The sequence below is a fragment of the Tursiops truncatus genome, chromosome 14 (assembly GCF_011762595.2).
Source record: "Tursiops truncatus isolate mTurTru1 chromosome 14, mTurTru1.mat.Y, whole genome shotgun sequence".
Taxonomy (NCBI): domain Eukaryota; kingdom Metazoa; phylum Chordata; class Mammalia; order Artiodactyla; family Delphinidae; genus Tursiops; species Tursiops truncatus.
The window spans coordinates 44660176-44682262 of record NC_047047.1 but is presented as its reverse complement, the minus strand read 5'-3'; the positions used below and the strand labels follow the sequence as shown (position 1 = coordinate 44682262).

General features: G+C 36.3%; 1 protein-coding gene across 3 annotated transcripts in view; it reads right to left on the bottom strand.

Annotated features, from left to right (window-relative positions):
- The window catches only part of ASB3 (ankyrin repeat and SOCS box containing 3), a 95559-nt gene that overhangs the window by 15883 nt on the left and 57589 nt on the right, over positions 1–22087 (bottom strand). For all 3 annotated transcript variants that reach the window (XM_019942631.2, XM_019942632.3, XM_073791368.1), the window contains 4 exons: positions 19227–19404; positions 17041–17238; positions 6780–7037; positions 1622–1755 (listed from right to left, as the gene is read on the bottom strand). In XM_019942631.2, the coding sequence (XP_019798190.1) occupies positions 1622–1755; positions 6780–7037; positions 17041–17238; positions 19227–19404 (768 nt within the window). The remainder of the gene's footprint in view (positions 1–1621; positions 1756–6779; positions 7038–17040; positions 17239–19226; positions 19405–22087) is intronic.

Below are 22087 nucleotides of genomic sequence, written 5' to 3'. Positions count from 1 at the left end.
AATATGTTTTACGAAGAGTCACATTTCATGTAAAAATAGCAGTGAAGAAATAATTTTCCCAACTTAAGACATAATCTGGTTAACAAAATAGATTAAAATAAATCTGAATAAGTAAATAGAAACTGTGCATATATTAAGTAAATAGAAACTGTGCATATATTAAGTTTAGTTTAATCTGGTTTCCTTGTGTAAAATCTTCTACTGTACCCTCTTTATTTTTTTTAACTAGCTTAAAAACTTTTCTTTAAAGCGAGGGTAAACTGATAATTTAAAATAGTAATTTAAAATATCAATCAATTCACAGAATTTCCACCCAGCTCACCTCCATAGTTATATCTTACCAACACACTGGCATACATTCAGTAAGAAAAGATAATGATAAAGAATGGTGATACTTCCTTTTAGAGATGATAAATACTATAGAGAACACAAATCAACACACACTCCAAAGAGGAAAATTCATTTAGCATTTTTCTAACCACAAATTAAATATTCACCAACAAGATTTTTAGGACTCAATTTTGTTTGCGTAACCCTTACTAAAAAATAAAAGGGTATCATTAATATATCAGTAAACACCTGCTATTCTTTACACGCTCCTTAGGCTAAACTTATAAATCAAGATATGATTTGTGTTGAAGGAAATTACTATGACCTCCCTTACAGTCCCATCCTTTCCCCACATAAAGAAAATGCAGGGGACTTCCCTGGTGGCGCAGTGGTTAAGAATCCGCCTTCCAATGCAGGGGACACGCGTTCGAGCCCTGGTCTGGGAAGGTCCCACATGCCGCAGAGCAACTAAGCCCGTGTGCCACAACTATTGAGCCCGCGTGCCACAACTATTGAGCCCGCGTGCCACAACTACTGAAGCCTGAGCGCCTAGAGCCCATGCTCTGCAACAAGAGAAGCCACCACGATGAGAAGCCCACACACTACAGTGAAGAGTAGCCCCTGGGCTTCCCTGATGGCGCAGTAGTTGAGAGTCCGCCTGCCGATGCAGGGGACACGGGTTTGTACCCTGGTCCGGGATGATCCCACATGCCGCGGAGCGGTTGGGCCCGTGAACCATGGCCGCTGCGCCTGCGCGTTCGGAGCCTGCGCGTTCGGAGCCTGTGCTCCGCAACGCGAGAGGCCACAGCAGTGAGAGGCCCGCGTACTGCCAAAAAAAAAAAAAAAAAAAAAAAAGAGTAGCCCCTGCTCACCGCAACTAGAGAAAGCCTGTGTGTAGCAACGAAGACCCAACGCAGCCAAAAATAAATAGATTTTTAAAAAAAGAAAATGCAAATGATGCCCAATTTAATATATGTTCTCCAATGACTCTTATCACTTAAAATTACAACATTGCTAAGGAAGGAAGAAAAGAAAAGGTAGTGAAGTGTATTTGAAAATTGTGCTTTCTTTTTTTTTTTGCGGTACGCAGGCCTCTCACTGCTGTGGCCTCTCCCGTTGCAGAGCAACAGGCTCCGGACACGCAGGCCCTGCGGCCATGGCTCACGGGCACAGCCGCTCCGCGGCATGTGGGATCTTCCCAGACCGGGGCACGAACCCGTGTCCCCTGCATCGGCAGGCGGACTCTCAACCACTGCGCCACCAGGGAAGCCCGAAAATTGTGCTTTCTTACCAATATGTTGCTGTAGAGTCCAAGAGGAGTTTGAGGCACGAGCAGAGAGCATCTTTTCAACACCTGGAGGAAGCCTCCTCCAATTAGTAAACTCCAAAGTGAAGATAAGGATGTCATCGCTGATTGAGTCAATCCTATATTGGAAAGATATTAACACAAAATTAGACACAAAATACACCAAGGTTCACCCTGAAAACAAACACCACATAACCTATTCTTACAACATCTTGATATGGAAGGCAGACAAAGAACTGCAGCATAGAAAATATTCATGAAACTAGAGGCAAGTTCAGTGGACATGAAAAATCAGCTATAGTTGCTACAGGAAACTCAAGTGACTGTGCATGTTGTTGTCCAATGGATGACAAAAGGAGTTTCTACTCTTATAGAGGGTAGGAATTTTCCTTCCCATTCCCCAGCAGCAGTGGTAAGAAAAGACAGATTCAGTGTCACTGTCATTAGTGGATTTGCCATTATTTCCTCCCAAATGGACCATCTTGCCAAATCTAGATTGGTCATCCTCACAGACACATAATTTAACAGTTCTGTAAGGATAAAGCCCAAACACCCAAAGCTGTCCCTAAACTGAGTGCATGAGAGAGATGGCTTGTTTCTGACCAGCTCTCAGAGATGTACTACAACTGTTCTCCTATAAGAACCTTTCCCATTATATTGTAGATACGGCTCTAAAGGACATATCAGAATAAGTTGTCTTTAAGAACTGAAAGAAGTTGTTGAAGACAAGCAGTTCTCCTTCTATTTTTTAAAAAGAATGTCATATTTCCTACCAACCCACCCAAAAGAGACTTCCCAAATTTTATAAGCACTTGAATCCTAATAGAAAGAGCACTGACCCAAGAAAAGCTCTGATTTCTAACATCACCTAAGCCCTAGATCCTGGTCTCTAAAATAAGAATAACACTTAACCTACCTATTTTAGGGGACTATTCATGAAAATAATGGAGACAATATAGTAAACAGACTTTTAAAACTATAAAATGTTATATAAATATTTGATATTACTAGAACTGGTTTGAAATTTTCAGTATTACATTTTCAGTGGGCCTTATAACATTGTACACATGAAATTTAGTCAAAGCTTAAAGAGAACTCTAAATTCTAATAAGATACTTATTTTGTACTCAACTAGATACTCCCCTACCATCACATTGTTTGAAGAAAAATAAAATCATTAGGGTCTCTGGTGATTACTTCAAAAACAGAAATTCTTTTCAAGGCCACTTTTTTGGAGACATTACTGAGCAAGGACAAAATAAGGGAAAAATAGAAGTAAAGAAACTGAATAATACTCTAAACCTGTCATCTCAAAGACAACTTATTTCTCGTAATTCAGGGTCAAAGTATCCTTGAAATGACTGATTAGAGAGTATGAAAATTATTTCCTAAAATCTTAATTCTCTAATATGCAAACTTATATAAGGAAGAACTTAAACTGTAGCACAAATGCTTTGGGAAACATTTTACTTCTCAAAAAGCTCTCAGTGAAGTCACGATTTATCAGAAAATACTGAGAATAAGTGAAATGATAAAATATATTCAAATGCAAACAACCTCCTTCACTTTCTAGGAACCCCACACCAAAGGTTACTTGGTTCTGGTTGCTAGTTTCTTTTTTAATGGTTTCATTTTTCTACCTTAATGTGCTGTCTCACTGTGGCCAAAAACAAAGTCATTTTTGTGCAGTTATCTAAACACACACATAAGAAATAAATCTATTTACACAGCTTTAGTTAATATAATGTTGAGTTTATTTTACCAATGCTGATAATGGCACTGAAAATGTATTGTTACTGTACTACATTGACTGTTACGTTGTACAAAGCAGTTGTAAAATCATAAACCTGTGACAGTTAATCAACTAAATGCACAGATGACATTTACTTTCTATCATTCATCTACTGCATTGGGGGTGTGAGGGAAACCTAGTCTTGCATTTAAAGCTGAAAAAATATTTCAACTCTGCAGATTATATTGTGACAGGCAATTATTCAGCCAGATACATCTTTAAAGACTGTTTAAGACAACCAATACCTAGGAAAGACATTTATAATTTACATGACAAAGATTAAGCAACAGACTTATATGTTATATAAATAAGATATAACCAAAATCCACTTTAACAACATATTGACGTTTTTATGGGATAATTATTTTATAACAGCTCTTTGAATGTAAATTTGATCAAAGAAAGCAAAACATTCATCACATTCAGCGTAAACACTTGCGTTATTCATTCAATAAAAGATCAGTAAGCAAAAATTTGACCATGTTAAGCATTTTTATTGCTAAAGTGAAATTTTCCATCGTATTTTTTCTAATGAATATAAAGTGACTAAAGTTACTCCTTCAGAGTAAAATGTATGCAACTGGCGTTCTCAATTCAAATAGCTGAAGTTTTACAATTTACTACAAAATAATTTGTAGTTTACGGTTTATTAACTCTTTTCTATCCTAATACATCCAATAAATATAACACAAACCCAGTGGCTTATTACCACAAAAATTCTCAAATGGGCTAGTCACATGGGGGGCAGGGAACCCTGTATAAGAACTAGGGATGGGAGAGTATATTTTACAAAGCCTTTTGGGAGGATAAAGCAAATTCCCTTTCCTTCCAGCAGTCTATGTAGTTGTCTGAGGAGGAAAGGAAAAGAAGATACATTTAATTTTTTCCCTGAATAGGTTCTTCCTAATTTAGGAGTAGGAAAGAGCAAGAAAAGTTGGCCCAGATCCCCCTAGGTTAGGCAAGGGATTAAGTGAATCCCTAAAATTAAGTGATAAAAACTACCATATCCCTGGGGATGCACAGGGCTAAGGCAGCATAGCACAGGGGTTACAAAGACAGACATGAGTTACACTACTAGACAGCCTGAGTCCAAACCTAAGCTCTCGCACTAACTAGCTGTGTGAGCTTGGGCAAGTATGTTAAATACTTTGTGCCTCAATTCCCTCCTCTATAAAATATGGATAATGGTATCTACTATGTTTTATATTAAATGAGCTAATAGTAAAAAATTTAAAATAGGACTTCCCTGGTGGCACAGTGGTTGAGAGTCCGCCTGCTGATGCAGGGGACATGGGTTCGTGCTCCGGTCTGGAAAGATCCCACATGACGCGGAGCAGCTGGGCCTGTGAGCCATGGCCGCTGAGCCTGCGCGTCCAGAGCCTGTGCTCCACAACGGGAGAGGCCACAACAGTGAGAGGCCCGCGTACCGCAAAAAAAAAAAAGAACTTAAAATAGTACCTACTGTGTATCAGGCAATATTTTAAGTGTTGGTTAAAGAAATAAACTAGAAACCAGAATGGAGCATGAATGCTGAAAGTAATGGGCAAGTAATATGGAGTCGAGTTAGTATCTTCAGTAGAAAAACACAAGAAGCATGGCTGAGAAGAAAGTGGGTGCCTTGGGAATAAGCACTAAGTGAAGTGACAGAGGAAAGGAAACACACTGTCAGAACTGCCCACAGCTATCTAACGTGTTGGTTGGATTTACAGTAGCATTTTGGGGAGTGAATCCTAGAACGGTGAGGGGTAACTGCTGTTAGCTGTCAGGAGCCCAGACACGACAAGAAAATTCACTAAGTAAAAAGTTAAGGGTATTTAAATAGCTTTGTTAATAGCTAGATATAGCATTCATTAGTGAGCGTTTCTATCTCAGTACTGAGTGTATGTGTGTGTGTGCACATGTAAAAGGGGATTTGTTAGGACAAGTAAACATGCACAAATAACTTTTAAAAATTAGATTTCTCAATGAATTGTCAATAATTTTTAAATCTCATTCAATTATCTAAAAAATACAATGGATTTTTATAAAATTTTATAGAAATGGTATAGAGGGAATTGCAACAGTGAGTGATTTGACAGATAACTATGTATTAATCAGCTGCTGGAGACAGAAGTAAATACAATCGGGTACTCAAACCACTGGAAACTATAAACAAAAAGTAAAGTGGAGATCAGAACATGTATCTAAACTTTGCTTTACTTCTATATTCCTCAAACCACCTACCAGAAAGCAGTTTTTCCTCACAAGCCACATATCTGAAACATTTAGTATCAGAAAGGGATGATAGTCCTAAGCATAAAACCTCTGCTTAATGAAAATTCTTGAATTCTATATTATGGCAGACATAATAAAAAGGTGAGATACTGGGATCCTGCCAAACAAAGATATGTTCTTCACTTACAGATGGAGAAGCCACTAGGCAGAAGATGGAGTCCCAGAAATGCAAACAAAATGTACAAGTAGGAACCACTAGTGTTGCCTGCATGAATACCAAAGAGGACCTCTTTTGAAAAGCAAAATTTAAATAACAAAATATCAGAGCACTCTTCTGCTGAAATCCAAAATCTCAGTATTTGTCTAAACATTATTTTGGTAAATGGTAATTTTTGAAGCACAAAAAAGAAATCTTCTAGATGTTTCATTGAAATTTCATAAAATACATTTAATTTTTATGCTCTTTATATTCCTAGAGACTTTTATTCTATTTCCTCATTTGACTCGAATTATCAGGCCAAAAGAGTTCTCTCACCGCTACAATTACCTTCTTGGTCCATCTACACACATAACTCTTGAAAAGGTTGGTAAAACAGTTTTTATCCTTTTGCCCTAGAAAATTTCTGATTCAACTTTCATATAATCACTCATAGGGGATGCTCTTCTGAGAAACCACTTGAGGTAAAGAGTTATTTACTCAGCTACTTCAGAAATCAGTATTTATTGAGGGAGACTAAGTTCAAGTAGACAAGTTGCTATAGGATAGGAGTATTCAATCTACTTGACTAAGGGATGCTAGAAATCTCCAAAGCAGCTACAACCATTCTGTCACAGACATTTTAAGAGCAGCGTGAAGGATGGCCTAAGTAGAAGAAATAACCCTCTCAGGAGGGTTCACTGGCACCCATTCCTTTCTACTCCCTTCCAGCCACCTCTGACCTTTTTCCAGGACTCTATCCTTACACTCAATCTCACCATTAGCAGCCCCCCCAATTCCTTCACCCCAACCCAACCATCACAGTCAAAACACACACAATAACAACCTCCTCCCAACATACGGATCTCAAGAAATTGGGGGAAATTAAAGGTAGTACACTCACACAAAAAGAGTAAAGTCCACATGGTAGGATTTCTTACCAAGTACTGCAGAGGAGATTCAGTGGGTCAAATCCAGCAAGCAGCAGAGATGGCAACCATTCTTTATATTTTGTCTGTGCTTTAACTGCATGACTTATAAATTCAGATATGCGGCTCCATGATGTCAATGGGCAACATTTCTTCAAAAAGTAGCGAAATACTGAAAACCTCTCATACTTCAGGCAGTATGCCAAATGAAGTTCATTTAGCTGGGCTCCATATTTCAAAAGAATATTCACAATTCCAAAGAAGTCACAGCTCCACCACAAAAAAGAAAGAAAGGAAGGAAGGAAGGAAGGAAGGAAGGGAGGGAGGGAGGGAGGAAGGGAGGGAGGAAGGAAGGAAAGAGGAAGGGAGGGAGGAAGGTAAAAGAAGGGAAGGGAAGAGAAGAGAAGTTAGATTTTCACATTAAAAAAATAATTCTTACAAAGTTAACAGTAGTTACAACTGGAAAATAAGAATAGCAAATGGGATAGTGGATGATTTTTACATGTCTAGTGGATTGGATTGAGACTAGTGGACCAGAGGAAAGGGAGGGTTTTACTTTTTAATTTACACCATTCTGCATGGTTTTTAGTTTCCAACTATGAACAAGTCGTGTCCTTAGAATTTAAAACATTTATCTTAAATAAGTTAAGTTTTAAAATTATCATTGACAAGTAGAAAACTCTTTTCAAATTGTGATTTTTTTGCACAATTAAGTATCCATAGTACAAAATATTTGCTAAACAAAGTTAATAAAACAATGTGACTGGTCCCTAAAGACAGATGATTCAGTCTAGGAATCTTCAAGATACCACTTCTTCAACAATAGCTTAGTCAATCTCCCTCTTACTTTTAAATTTCTAATGGTAAAAAGCAATCATATAGAAAAGCTTTTTTTTTTTTTTTTTAATTTTTATTTATTTATTTATTTATTTGCGGTACGCGGGCCTCTCACTGTTGTGGCCTCTCCCGTTGCGGAGCACAGGCTCTGGACGCGCAGGGTTAGCGGCCGTGGCTCACGGGCCTAGCCACTCCGCAGCATGTGGGATCTTCCCGGACCGAGGCACGAACCCGTGTCCCCTGCATCAGCAGGCGAACTCTCAACCACTGTGCCACCAGGGAAGCCCAGAAAAGCTTTTTTTTAATGAACAAAAATTTAACTTACAGCTTTAGATTTTTTAATTAATCTTCTTTATAAAGTGTTTTACAGAATAAATGTGTTATCATTTTATACCTATTGAATTGGTTACTTTAAAAAAGAAAACATTATCATCCAATACTGCTAAGTTGTGGTTAAAATGATTGAAAATAAGTGTAACCCTTTTATGAGAGAGCTAATTGGCAAAATGCATCAAAAGAGGGCTTCCCTGGTGGCGCAGTGGTTGAGAGTCCACCTGCCGATACAGGGGACACGCGTTCGTGCCCCGGTCCGGGAAGATCCCACATGCCGCGGAGCGGCTGGGCCAGTGAGCTATGGCCCAGCGTCCGGAGCCTGTGCTCCGCAATGGGAGAGGCCACAACAGTGAGAGGCCCGCGTACCGCCAAAAAAAAAAAAAAAAAAAAAAAAAAAAAAGGCATCAAAAGAGGTTTCATAGCAAAGTTATAAGGAGCACACAGACTGGAGCCAGAGTGCTCAGCCACTTACTAGCTGTGTGACTCTGAGCAAGTTATTTAAACTTTCTGGCACACAGAACTAGCATTAGGTAAGTATTTGTAAAATAAAATATGTAAAGTAAAATACCACACAAATTAAAATACAATATAATGAACATAAATCCTGGGAATTTATCCAAGAGACAAAATAAAAAAGAAATTATATCCTATTTGCACAAATATATTAACCATAGTATTGTCTATAATTTTTTAAAAACATTTTTAAAAAACAGAAATTACCTAAATGTTTAACAGAGGAGCAGTAAGTGCAAAATATGACAGTCATCAAAAACTACAATTCTGATGGTTGTGTGACCACATTTTAAAAACTGTTTATGATATAATTTTAACTGTAACAAAGCTCAATAAACATGTATGTTCATTACACACACAACTATGAAAGAAAATATGCAAGAATAAAATTAGTCTCCCTCTGAAACTGGCATTAATGTTATTTTAAATAACTAGAAATAAAAAAGAAATATTTCATTAATCATAGTATTATAGAACTCTACATAATGAAGTCATAAAAATAAGAGAAAATGAACATAAAACATTTAAACCATTGTCATGGGAGACCTCCTACTTCTGAGGACTTATGTATAGAACCTGAAATCAAGGTTTTAAGGCAGTTAAAACACTATATACATAAGTAAAATGTCACCTACCCCATGTAAATTTTTGTAAAATCTATTTCATTTGTTCTCCAATTTGTGCTCTTTTCTTCAGTTAAAAGATTAAACGGTAATTCTCTTTATTATTAATAATATGTATAGCAATTAGAAAAGAAAAATCTATAATTCTTAAATTTCTTTATAAAAAGTAGTAAATTCATTGTCTGTCTACCATATATTGCTATTTGTTCCAGGAAACTCCCATCATTCATATCAGTGTTCTTGAAAAGAACCCTGTGTGCATGTATTTTTTCTTCTGGCTCCTTTCAGATACAGGAAAGCTGAAAGAATTTGTTGCCAACAGTCCTGCACTACAAGAAATGCTAAAGGATATATTGATACTTCTGACCGATGGTTCTAAACAGTTATAACCAATATAATTGGTTTATTTCAACTACTTCGACCTCATTTAACTAGCTTCTCGTTATTACTACAGTTATTACTTGCTGATTCCACTACAGAACAATCAACACATGATATGGACTGTTGAACACATTCCAGTAAACATGTAGGTAAACAGTGGGAAAAGCTCAAGACATTGCCTCATTACAAATGTGATACATAATTCTCAAGAAGACTTAATTTTCAAGGCATCTGTGTTTACATGTACAATTCAGGGACTGGCTAAACTCTTCCCTCAAGCAATTTGAAACCATCAATGGCCTAACCATAGATACTTTAGCTCTTAAAGAGCAGTTTTTCTGCTATAGAATACAAAGGTAAACGGGAGCCCTAAATGCACCCTGTTAGATTAAGTGCTACAGATAGCTAGAGAGCCTTTTTTCTGTTTAGAATAAAACTACAAAACCAAGAGGCTTTCTTATTCAAGTTTCGAATATAGCAACGAGACGTGGCTCATGTTAAGAAAATTTTAAGCACAAGGCCACAGATAAACCAACCATCCATCTCTAAATGTGAGAGGAACATGTGCACATAATTCCCTATAATAACAAACTTTATTGAGTATGTATTCTGTACCAGAATAAATGGTATGTTAAATGTGTTACACCGAAGATTTGCCTTAATCTTCACAATCACCCTAAAAAGTAAGTTTTATTATCATCTCCACTCTAGATGTAAAAACTGGAGCTTAGTCAAGCTAGTAATTGGTAGAATTGGGATAATAATATCAAACCAAAATCTAACAGTGAATATGATAGATACAGCAAATATCTGAAATATCTCTCCTACATTATAAAAACCAAACACTTCATGAAACAGTCAAATTGAGAATTATTTTAAGGCCAGACCTATGTTTCCCAAAGTATGTTCCATGGAACACTAGTCCCTGAAAAATGATATATGACAAAAAGCCTCCATAATGAAAATATTTGAGAAACACTTTATAATATACACTAGTCCATGAAAGGACAAATACAGGATGAACTTAAATTTTCAACTTATATGGTCAAGTGTTTTTCTTCAACCTCCAGACACCTTTCAGAAGAAGTACCCTTAGAATTAAAGCAATGGATCCAATAGTTAATCTGAAAACAGCCTAATAAAGAGAGTATAAAATGCCCCAAAAGTCTGTAAACACAGGAACAATAGTGTATTTATTGTAAAGTTCATCCCATTTTTCCAAATTTTTCAAACTTTTGTAGATTCATTCCCCCTTAGGAATTCATAAAACACAACACCATAAGAAAAATTGTTAGAAGCCCTCCAGGAAAGAAATCTAATTACCATTGCTTAACCCTGTGTTTCCCAAACTTAATTAACTAAGGAACCCTTTTAATCCTGTGTATTATCTATTAACAATGTATAGAATGAGTACTCTATAAAACACACTTTGGAAAACCCCACTCTAAATTTCTTCCAATTATCACATTGCCTTGTGTTAGAAAGGACAAGAGCATACTCCTAAAAGGCTTATGAAACTGCCTACTGCTACACTATAAACCCTTTTCCAACAAAACTACCATTTATATGGTGAATAATAAAAAAATAAACTGGAGGATCATAAAACTTTCTCAGCATACCCTGAGCTTCTGCAAAGGATATTAAGAAGGTCTCAGATACATGTACAAGCTCCAGAAACTCAAGCAACTTCGGTGCTCTATGATGACCTTGATTATTATATGTCATTGAGCAAGAAGAGTAGACCCTAAGGCTTAGATAAAACTTTGGTTACAATGTAAACTACATGGACATATGCATGTGTTTCTCTTAACACTTAATACAAATTCTCTTTCAAGCCCTGATGGAGGATTGGAAAAACTCATCAAGTCCTAGAGTAGTCCCTCCCATTTAACATAAATATCAAGAACAAATTGTCACACATTAAGAGATTCCACATTATATAACAGTGAAAATCATAAGACACGGAGAAAGAGAAGAAGTTTAAAAACTAAAAATGCGATGTCTAGACCTTATCTGGAGGCATGTACACTTTCCATCATACTGCTCTTTGAAGTTCAAAAATGTGCACAGAAACAGGCCCAGATAAAAAAACACCTTAAAAGGAAATTCAACATGCTAACAAGGTTTCTTTTAAACATATAGAAATGGGCAAATATCTTGAGACTTTTAGTTTCAATTACCCAACAAAATATCCAACTAACTTAACAGCTGAATCATCAAAAGGCCATATAATAAGTTTTACTGAATGACTTTCAGCCGTCAGCTGAAAATAAAATAAAAACATTAGGTTGTGTCAGATGTATCCATGTGTGATATGATGACAAGAATGGACACAATTATTTTTACAAAACTAATGGGATAACAATGATTAGTATCAATTAGAAAGACAGACAAAATCAGGTCAGTTAAGCCAGGACCTCTTTCTACATTCATATAGAAAAGGCATTAATATTTATTCAAATTGTCCTGAAATTCTCAACTTCCCTCCTCTTCCACCCATTCCAGTTAAAGGAGTCTTTTTCTTCTATTTTCTCATTTGAGTTGAATTACTCAGCTATGCCCTTGAAAGACTGGCTTCATGTCACTAAAGCTGTTAACTTGTTAGCCCCAAAGGACAAAGAATGCTTTTGTATGACGGTGGAGGAGACAAGACATCTTTCTATCATGCTTTGGAGTGTGAGAAGAGCTAAGGGTCACTGCTTCAAATGGAAGCTTATCCTCTCCAAGGGATACCCAGTAAAAATGTTTCAGAATGCTAATCCTGAGCTAAAAAGTTAAATCAGCTGAATAAAGTAATAAAGAAGGGAAAACTTAAAACCCAGAGCCATTATTTATATTTATTATTTTCATCACCTTTTGATATTAATTATACTATTTGTAAAAGCAGATATGTTTACTAGAACATAACAGGCCAACAGTGCAAGGAGGGTCACAAGTATTAAATTTCTAGATCTCTGAGAAATACCAGAAAACATACAAATTAAGAAAACAAAAGTTTTTGACTCATTAATACCTGGAGTCAGTTAAGTGCTGATTAAATCTTTCTACAACAATCTTACGCCAAACTAACATTATTGTAACAACACACCATTGCTATAAAAATGAAATTTCAAAACTTATACCACTAAACTTATCTCATTGTCTATTGCCAACTCTGAAAATCTGAATATCTAATAATTAATTTTGGAAAATGGAGTCTTCCAAGTTCCCTGGTATCATTACTGTGACTAAAACGCAAATTCTTATTCATAATTGGTAAATGTAATATAGGAAATTCAAACATCATTTGTTAAGGAGAAACAGCACAAAAAAGTTACTTTTAAATGAAAATTTTAGTCCACGGTCCTTTTTTTAAAAATAGTAATTGTAATTACTTTAATTAATTTTAGGTATGCAACCATAGAGAATCCAAATTTTCAGATGCATACTTAATGAAAGAAATTAAAAATTAATGAATTTTTCAACGTCGATATTTTTCCGCAGACACTGGCTATATTACCCTCTGATATACTAAAACAAAACCTACTGGGAGAATGACAGTTTTCTTGCTTGATCAGCTTTACACCGAGTCCCAAAATAATCAAATGATTTTCACATTACATGTACAGTGATGACATGCAAACTAAGAGCCAGACGTTAGCTTAATAATATAGAGACTAAAAATTTAATTGATGCTCTTTTTTAGATAAATGGAGGATGGCAAAATGACTTTCTTCTCCAGAAATGAAGAGAATTAACCTTGATATTTTTCTGTGTGCCAAAAATTGTGCAATGTACTATATTTTTATACACATTAAATGTGAGCATATGTGATTATGATGCTACCATTGCTTAGATTTATTCCTTTGGGAAATGTTTCCCTGTCAATTAAATTCCCCGCAGAGTAGGTAATAACAGCAAAGATATATCAAAATTAAGTCTACTGCCATGGGCCCAGGCAAACAAAAAGTCAACTGGAAAGACTAGGAGAATGTACCCTCATAAAACAGATATTCTGACATTTTGACTTTTTTCCTTTAGACTAACAAATAGTATTTTCCAGTGACTTTTGTTACTGAAAACCTACCTTACTAATTAAAAATACATTTGGTCCAATTACAAGTTCCCACATGAAAGAAAATATCTGACAAGCCCTTTTAAAGCCACCAAAACAGATTTTAGTTATGCTCTACAGGGCCATTTTACAGAGCAAAATTGCCAAGAGTAGCAAAAACCAAAGTTTGTTACCTCATGTCTGTGACCAAAGACCACCATACGCCACACTGTTGCTTCTTTACTTTTAGTTTTCAGCAGTTTGATTATTGGTGAGCATGCTTTTCTTTGGGTTTATCCTATTTTGGTTTGCTGAGCTTCTTAAATCTATAAAACTTACATCTTTATCCAATGTTGGGAAGTTTTCGCCCATTATCAGTTCACAACTTCTTTCTCTTCCCTTCTGGACCCTAATGACATGAATGTCAACCCCAGTCATACTGTCTCTCAGGTCCCTGAGGCTCTGTTCCTTTTTGTCCCCCAAGTCGTCATCTTCTCTGTTCTTCTGTCTGGATAATTTATATTGGTCTATCTTCAAGTTGACTCTTTCCTATCAATTCCATTCTGCTATGGAGCTCATATAGTTAATTTTTCATTTCAGATTTTATATTTCTCAGTTTTAAAAAGTCCATTTGGCTCCAGTTTTTATTTCTCAGCTGAAAATATCTACCTTTCCATTTATTTCAAGTGTTTTTACTTCATTAAGCACCATTATAATAGCTTTTTTCAATTATTTAATATTTCCAACATCTAGATCATCTCAGGGTTGACACCTGTTAATTGTCTTTTCCCTCTAAAACTGGTCATATTTTCTGGTTCTTCATATGTCAAGTCATTTTAGACTGTATCCTGGACATTACAAACAGTAACGCTGTGTGTAAACTCTAGGCCTGGCTCCTGTTATAATCTTTTGAATATAATACTGATTGTGTTTGTTTATTTTAGCAGGCATATAACCTAGTTAGGTTTAGACTACAATTTCTTTTTGACCTCTACAGACTGCTGGTTCAGTTCTCAAGCCTTTGCTATGCTGCTTTGCGTCTGGCCCCATGAAATGTACCATTCAGGGGCCTGAGACTTGGGTGATAGTTCAAATCTTCTTTTCAATGTCTGTCCTGTGCATTCAAAGCTTGGATGGGCTCTGGACATATGCAGGTTTGTACACAGAATTAAGAGAACCCCTTCTCCAGCTCTCTCTTCTCCAGGACTCCCCTCATACGCTCTGTTCCACAGGGTTCTATTTACCTGATTTCTCAGGCCAGAAAAACATTAATTTTAAGGTGTTTCAGGGTTAACAGGGGTACTGCTATGGTTTAATATGTTTAATTTAAATTACACTTATAAGATGATGAGGCATGAGCTTAGGTGCTGTGATCAGGACCAAAAATATTCCTCCAAAAGTAAGATGAACACTAAAACAGATCATTGTTATATTGGACACATAGACATACAACTATACAAAACTATACAAAACCATTACATTCTGATCAAATAAAAAAATGTTCAGGGGCTTCCCTGGTGGCGCAGTGGTTAAGAATCCGCCTGGCAATGCAGGGGACACGGGTTCGATCCCTGGCTGGGGACGATCCCCCATGCTGTGGAGCAACTAAGCCCGTGCGCCACAACTACTGAGCCTGCGCTCTAGAGCCTGCGAGCCACAACTACTGAGCCCACGCGCCAAAACCATTGAAGCCTGCGCCACAACCACTGAAGCTCGCACGCCTAAAGCCTGTGCTCCACAACAAGAGAAGCCATTGCAATGAGAAGCCTGCACACCTCAACGAAGAGTAGCCCCCGCTCGCCACAGCTAGAGAAAGCCCGCACACTTCAACGGAGACCCAAGGCAACCAAAAATAAATAAAATAAATAAATTTATTAAAAAAAATTCAATTCTGATCTAATAATAAAATACAATGGAGATAGATATGTACAGAGAAAGGTAAATGAATCAACTAAAGTCATCAGTACAGCCCTAGTGAGGTAAACTAAAATAATTAGGGCTCCTCTGTTTATAAAGACAAAACCTAAGGAGGTATACCATGAAATCATGAAAGATATGCATAGAGTGGATCCCAGATATTCAGATTAACCAAAACTCCAGATACTCAGATTAACCAAAACCCCAAATACTCAGAGTACAGTGTATACATAGAAGCTTAAATTCAGAACAAATGAAATGAACTACTATTTTACATAGCAAATATTACAAGATGGTAGAGACTGAAAAGCTTAGCAAATAAGTTTTTGATAACTGTTTAAATTAAGTCATAGCTAGCAATCCATAATGGTGAATTCAGTAAAGCCAATGAAATTTGAGGTAAGCTTGCAAACTCTTTTGCGTCATTAAAAAACAACAGCAACTACCTGCACAACTTAGTCCATTATTGCATGGACAGATTTTACTCAATATGGCTTTTCTTACACATAGCCTTATTCTTACCGTCTATTTAAAAACCTTAGGAGTCTTATAGACAAGTCTTGGCCAGAATCTAATCAATAATCTATCAGTAATTCTTCATTTATTCTACTCACAGCATCATGGCAGATAAGCAAAAGAAATATTTAAAAAAATTTTAGGGCTTCCCTGGTGGCACAGTGGTTGACAGTCCGCCTGCTGATGCAGGGGACACGGATTCGTGCCCTGGTCCGGGAGGATCCCACATGCCACAGAGTGGCTAGGCCCGTGAGTCATGGCCGCTGAGCCTGCGCGTCCGGAGCCTGTGCTCCGCAACGGGAGAGGCCACAACAATGAGAGGCCCGCGTACCGCAAAAAAAAAAAAAAAAATTTTAAACTGAGTGTGACCTACAGAAATAAACGCTACATACCAAATACATTAAAAATGCAGGAATATCTAGAAAACTAAAGTTTTATTTTAGGTTCATAACAAGTCTTGTAAATATAAATTTCAAATGATAAATAGCCTGACACAGGGTCAATATCATACTTGACAAAGATATTTTTAACTTTTTTATCTTTTTGCCTCCCAGCTTTACTGAGGTATAACTGGCAAATAACATTGTAAGATAGTTAAAGTATATAATGTGGTGATTTGACATACACATACATTGTGAAAACATTCATCACCTCAAATATTTACCTCTTTTTTTTAAGAACATTTAAGTTGTACTCTTAGCAAATTTCAATTATATAATACAGTCACATTATAACTACAGTCACCACATTATACATTAAATCTTCAGCCCTTATTCATTGTGCAACTTAAAGTTTGTTTTAATTCTTAAATTGTTTTGAAGACCAAGGATATCAGAGAATTCCTGCATTTACTTTAATATATTGAAAGTATGCTCTAAAATTGCTACACCAAAAATATAATCCAGAGCCAAAGAAAGAAGGAAAAAAATCTGACATTATCACCTAATTTTTATTATAGTTTGACTTAACAAGGTGCATCACAGAAGGCTTTTGTTTTTGTCTGGTTTTTGTTTTTAAGTTAAAAATTTAGCTCTAAGACATACTGCTTCACAAAAGAAAGTCATTTGGAAATACATCTCCATATAGCAAAAAAGAATAAAAATACAGCAAATATACATACTCCTTTTGGAAAGCCATACACATGGGAGAACTGAATCCGAAGACGAGGCACATCTGGGCATCTGGGCGGTAGCCAGACTGGAGCAACATTTCTAGGCACTCTTCATGCCCTCCAAACACTGCTGAGTACACAGGACTCACTTTGTTTGGCCCAGTGTCACAGACCCGGTTAGTAAGTGGTATTAACAAGTCCAAGATTCTGCAAATACACACATTCAGGGGTATATAATGCTTTTATATGTACATAAGTGCAGACATTTCTACAGCACATATTTTGAGTCACCCACTGATTGATTTTAAAAAGTCTTTCTGTCTTCAGTGTACTTTCTATCTACAGTAAATTATTACAAGCTACATACTCTGAAATGTTACACTCATTATTGTTGCTTAATAGAAAGATCCTTAAAGGTATCTGAAGCAGAGCTAAATAACATTCCCATAAAAGTAAACAGATAACACACAGTCCTTTATTTTTCACGAATTATTTACCTTCCCACCAACAACCACCTTCCTCCCCAAAATTCAAATTTTATATTAGATATTTTAGGATCTAATAAATTTTTTAAAACTTCATTATACTAAATATAAACTTGTTATCAAGAAAACAAGTTATTTTCCTTCATAGAGTAGCAACCAAAGTTTTATTTTTCTAATCAGTAAGAATTTTTTGGGAGGGAGGGAGACGCAAGAGGGAAGAGATATGGGAACATATGTATATGTATAACTGATTCACTTTGTTATAAAGCAGAAACTAACACACCATTGTAAAGCAATTATACCCCAATAAAGATGTTAAAAAAAAAAAAAGAATTTTTTAAGATGGTGAGTGACATGAAATGAATAGTATTGTCATGAGGAAGAAGTCAGAAATTCTGCTAAAATATTGTATTCTCAGAAAAGAAGATGAGCTCTTTAAATATTAAGGCAGATTTATTTAAAAATTAAGAATAAATTAAGAATTGATAACATTCTTTCTCTTTGCTACTTTTCCTTAGGTAAGGTAGGACTAAGATAATATTTAAGGAGAACTTATATTTCACCATGAAGGAAATCATCAGTGACAAACAGAATTCTCAAAATTGAGAACAAATGAGGACAAATTCTCAAGAGGATTTTGGTATCAATTTAAAGCTCAGAGTATAATTGTACCTAAGATTTATGATTAAATAAACAATCAACAGTTAAGAAAAACATCAAATTTTTAAGCCTAAGTACTTTGTTAAAATAAAGAATCTGTTTAGTGTCTCTCATATGTAATAAATGTGTTAAATTTTTTTAAATGAGTTGGAAAAATTATACTCTTCAACAGGGCACAAACATGATTACAAATATCTTTAAGGAAATAGTAAAATACCATGCCACCTAGTGGCATAATAACCCAATTACAGCATCTGTTTTCCTACTATGTATACATACTAAAGACAAGACCATTTCACTATTACTTTTTAAATTAAATAATACTAACAAGAGCTATAAAATTATTATTATAGTAGTATAACTCTAAAAACTTTAAATATATATTTAAAAAAACTGTACCAATCTATGTTAAGACAGGCTGCCATATTCTCACAGGTATAACCAGGTTTAATAATTTCTGAGATTCCTGGAACCCCCAATTTCAGGGAGTTCCAACTTTCGTTAAGTCTCTCTCTCTTCAGACAATACCAAAAATTTCATTGGAATTTCTGGCTAAGGAAGAAGAGTAATAGAAGCAGGGGAAAGTACCAAGTTGAATTTGAAATAAGACAAAGAGAAGTCCAGTCAAAGGGTTCAAGATGTGGAGGACTACCCAGTCCACACAAAAGAGATCACAAACTCAAAACATTCCTGGGGCCAAGGAGGTAACAAAAATAAGTTGAATAAAGCCATCAGATCAATACCTAAAGATGCCTGGGACAAAACTGGAAAGGAGTGGGAGAGTACAGCCACAGCTTAAGAAGTCAGAGAGAAGACTTACCCTGAGAAAGCCCCTGGGGCCACTCTGCCTCACACTAGGAAAGGGCAAGACTACGAGTTGCTGGGATTGCAAGGGGGACAAATGTGGGGGGTGGATCTAGTCACCCAGCAGATCAGTAGGGAAGGGAATACCAAGGGTTATGCCTGGAGGTAAAGGGTCTGGCCCAGAAGATCTATTTCTATTACCTTTGAATTATGAGACCATTTTTATTTTCCATTTTTAACACTTACTTTGTATGGCCCATTTGTGCGGCTGCATGAATAGGTAACTGCCAATTGTCCTCATTACAGTAAAGATCAGGATCTGCCCCACTGGAAAGCAAAAGCTCCACACATTCTGTGTGGCCCTCTTGAGCAGCAATGAACAAGGGAGTAGCTTTGTCCAAGGCTTGACAATTGACATTTGCACCTAAAATAAACATTTAACATATAACCCTCCTTAATGCAAAAAATAATAATAATAATTAACAAAAATTTCAAAGCAGTTGCCTTAAAAGGGTTTCACAGTACAATAGCTTTTCTTCCTTAGTGGATACTGTTGTTAAAACATATTAATTTTTATAACTTATTGGTAATCATTTACATTGTTTTTACTTTTATGTCAGCATGAAAACAAGTGATTAATATTTTAGAATTCATTTTTAAGCTAAAATAAGAAACTTATTCAATGAAGGATTCATTTCATTCCAACAAGCACTCTGAAGGTCCAGTAAGCAATCATTTAAAAAAGGAAAAATGCAAACCATCAAATATGGATAACATTTCTGATCATTACTGGAAGGATAAGGAAAAAATCTAAATTATGAGACTTTACAGATGCCACTAATTGATTCAGGCTAAGATTTGTGAAAAAAAAATTCCAGTAGATATGATATACATGGGGGCTATGCCTTTAAACTAATGTTGACTATACTCTTCATTATATCACTTTTCTTCATGACCAGTGCATGATAAACAGAGCCCACATTAAAAGGAAAAAGGTCTATTTAAATGGGTTTCTAAGCTGATCTTTTTAAGCATAAATCTAATCAATTATTTAGACCCAAGTGTACCAAGATGTGAAAAAGTTTAGTGACCTCAATTTTTGTGAAGGTTTCAAAAATAGCAGACTTCCTCAAACTTTTCTCATTGACAAATAATGTGTTAAGTATGCTAAGTATGGTGTTAATACATGACCATGAGAATTTTTAAATTTCTGGAATACAGCTCAGTGAAAAATCATCATCATCAAGGGGGAAAAGACTCCTTTTTTATTTAAACGGATGTTCCATAAATATACCTTGAATAAACCGAAGCCCTGAAATTGGTAAAAACAATGCAAAACACAAATGGTAACTTAGAGTTTATGGAACTGTCAGAAATTCCAACTGGATATTCAACATGTCTAGATACACAGAATATTCCTGATTTGTACAAGGTGGCTTCACCTACTGTCAGCCTCAGAAAGAAATGAACACTATAACTGAGAAAATACTAAGTCAAAAAAGAAACCTACTTACTTTCTCTTTTAAGCAATGTTTTGTTTTGATTGACAATTTCAATGTATAAGGAAGAATAAGGAACTAGACCTTGTAAGATTACAGGTAGAAAAGTTGGGAAAATGAGAGATAATTCACTGAAAGGAAAGTCACTTTAAAGAGTTAGAAACATGTATAGTTACATTATAAACATACCTACATACCTTTTCAACTTGCCATTCATAACTATTCAGAGAGGAGAAGAAAAAAAGAACAAAGGAAAACAAAACAGGTGCTTAGTGTTCCAGGAGACAGGCTCAGCATGAGGAGTCATTAGCTGCAGTTTAACCTATTTCATTCTAAATATTACCTACACACTAATAACTGGAACTTACAGACTGGAAGTCGCAGAATACATCATGACAGTCCTTGGGAAGGTACAACATAGAAGAAGGAAGATGAGAAATCACAAGTCCTGGATCCAAGTCCTGATTCTGCCAGGGAATACTTTCTAGATCTTTGGCAAGGCACTTAAATGCTCAGAGCCTGGGATTCTTTTTTTTTTTAATTAATTAATTAATTTATTTATTTGGCTGTGTCAGGTCTTAGTTGCAGCATGCAGGTTCTTCTTTAGTTGTGGCATGTGGGCTCCAGAGCACACTGGCTCAGTAGTTGCAGCATGCAGCCTCTCTAGTTGTGGTGCACGGGCTCTGCAGTTGTGGCACACGGGCCCAGATGCCCTGTGGCATGTGGGATCCTAGCTCCTCGACCAGGGATCGAACCCATGTCCCCTGCATTAGAAGGCGGATTCCTAACCACTGGACCACCAGGGGAGTCCCCAAGCCTGGGATTCTTTTTTTTTTTTTTTTTTTTTTGCGGTACGCGGGCCTCTCACTGTTGTGGCCTCTCCTGTTGCGGAGCACAGGCTCTGGACGTGCAGGCTCAGCGGCCATGGCTCACAGGCCCAGCCACTCCGCGGCACGTGGGATCTTCCCGGACCGGGGCACGAACCTGCGTCCCCTGCATCGGCAGGCGGACGCTCAACCACTGCGCCACCAGGGAAGCCCCTGGGATTCTTAATACAAAAAAAAAAAAAAAAAAAAAAGCTTGAACAAATGATTTGGGGGATTCTCTCAACTTTAAACTTTGTTTTGGTAATTTATTAAAAGTTTAGGTATTACAGAAGATATGTGAAAAGTCTAAGTATTAAAAAAAAATTGCGTGGTGGCAAATCTGGTGTATTTCCCATCGCTCCTGACTATCCATGCTTCGTCAGGTTAGCAGTGTGAGTGCACACGCAGTGTCTGGAAGAACTGAAAAGCTCTTACATAACAAAAGTTTCTGGTCACAGAAATGTCACACAGAGTAAGAATGCCACCTCAACACCATCCTCTCTGACAATGCTGAATGTGTAATCATTGTCACTGAGAATCCTTTAACAGGCTTCTGTTGCTATTTATTAACATAATAAAGTATAAACATGCTTTGAAATAAATCCATTTAAATATCACACAATTGATCAAAACATACAACTCAAAGGGTTAATATACAAAATAACTATCTAAAAAATTAATTAAGCCTATACTAGTCTTTTTTTTTCTTGTACCCTAGAAAGTTGGAATTGCTCAGGTCCCT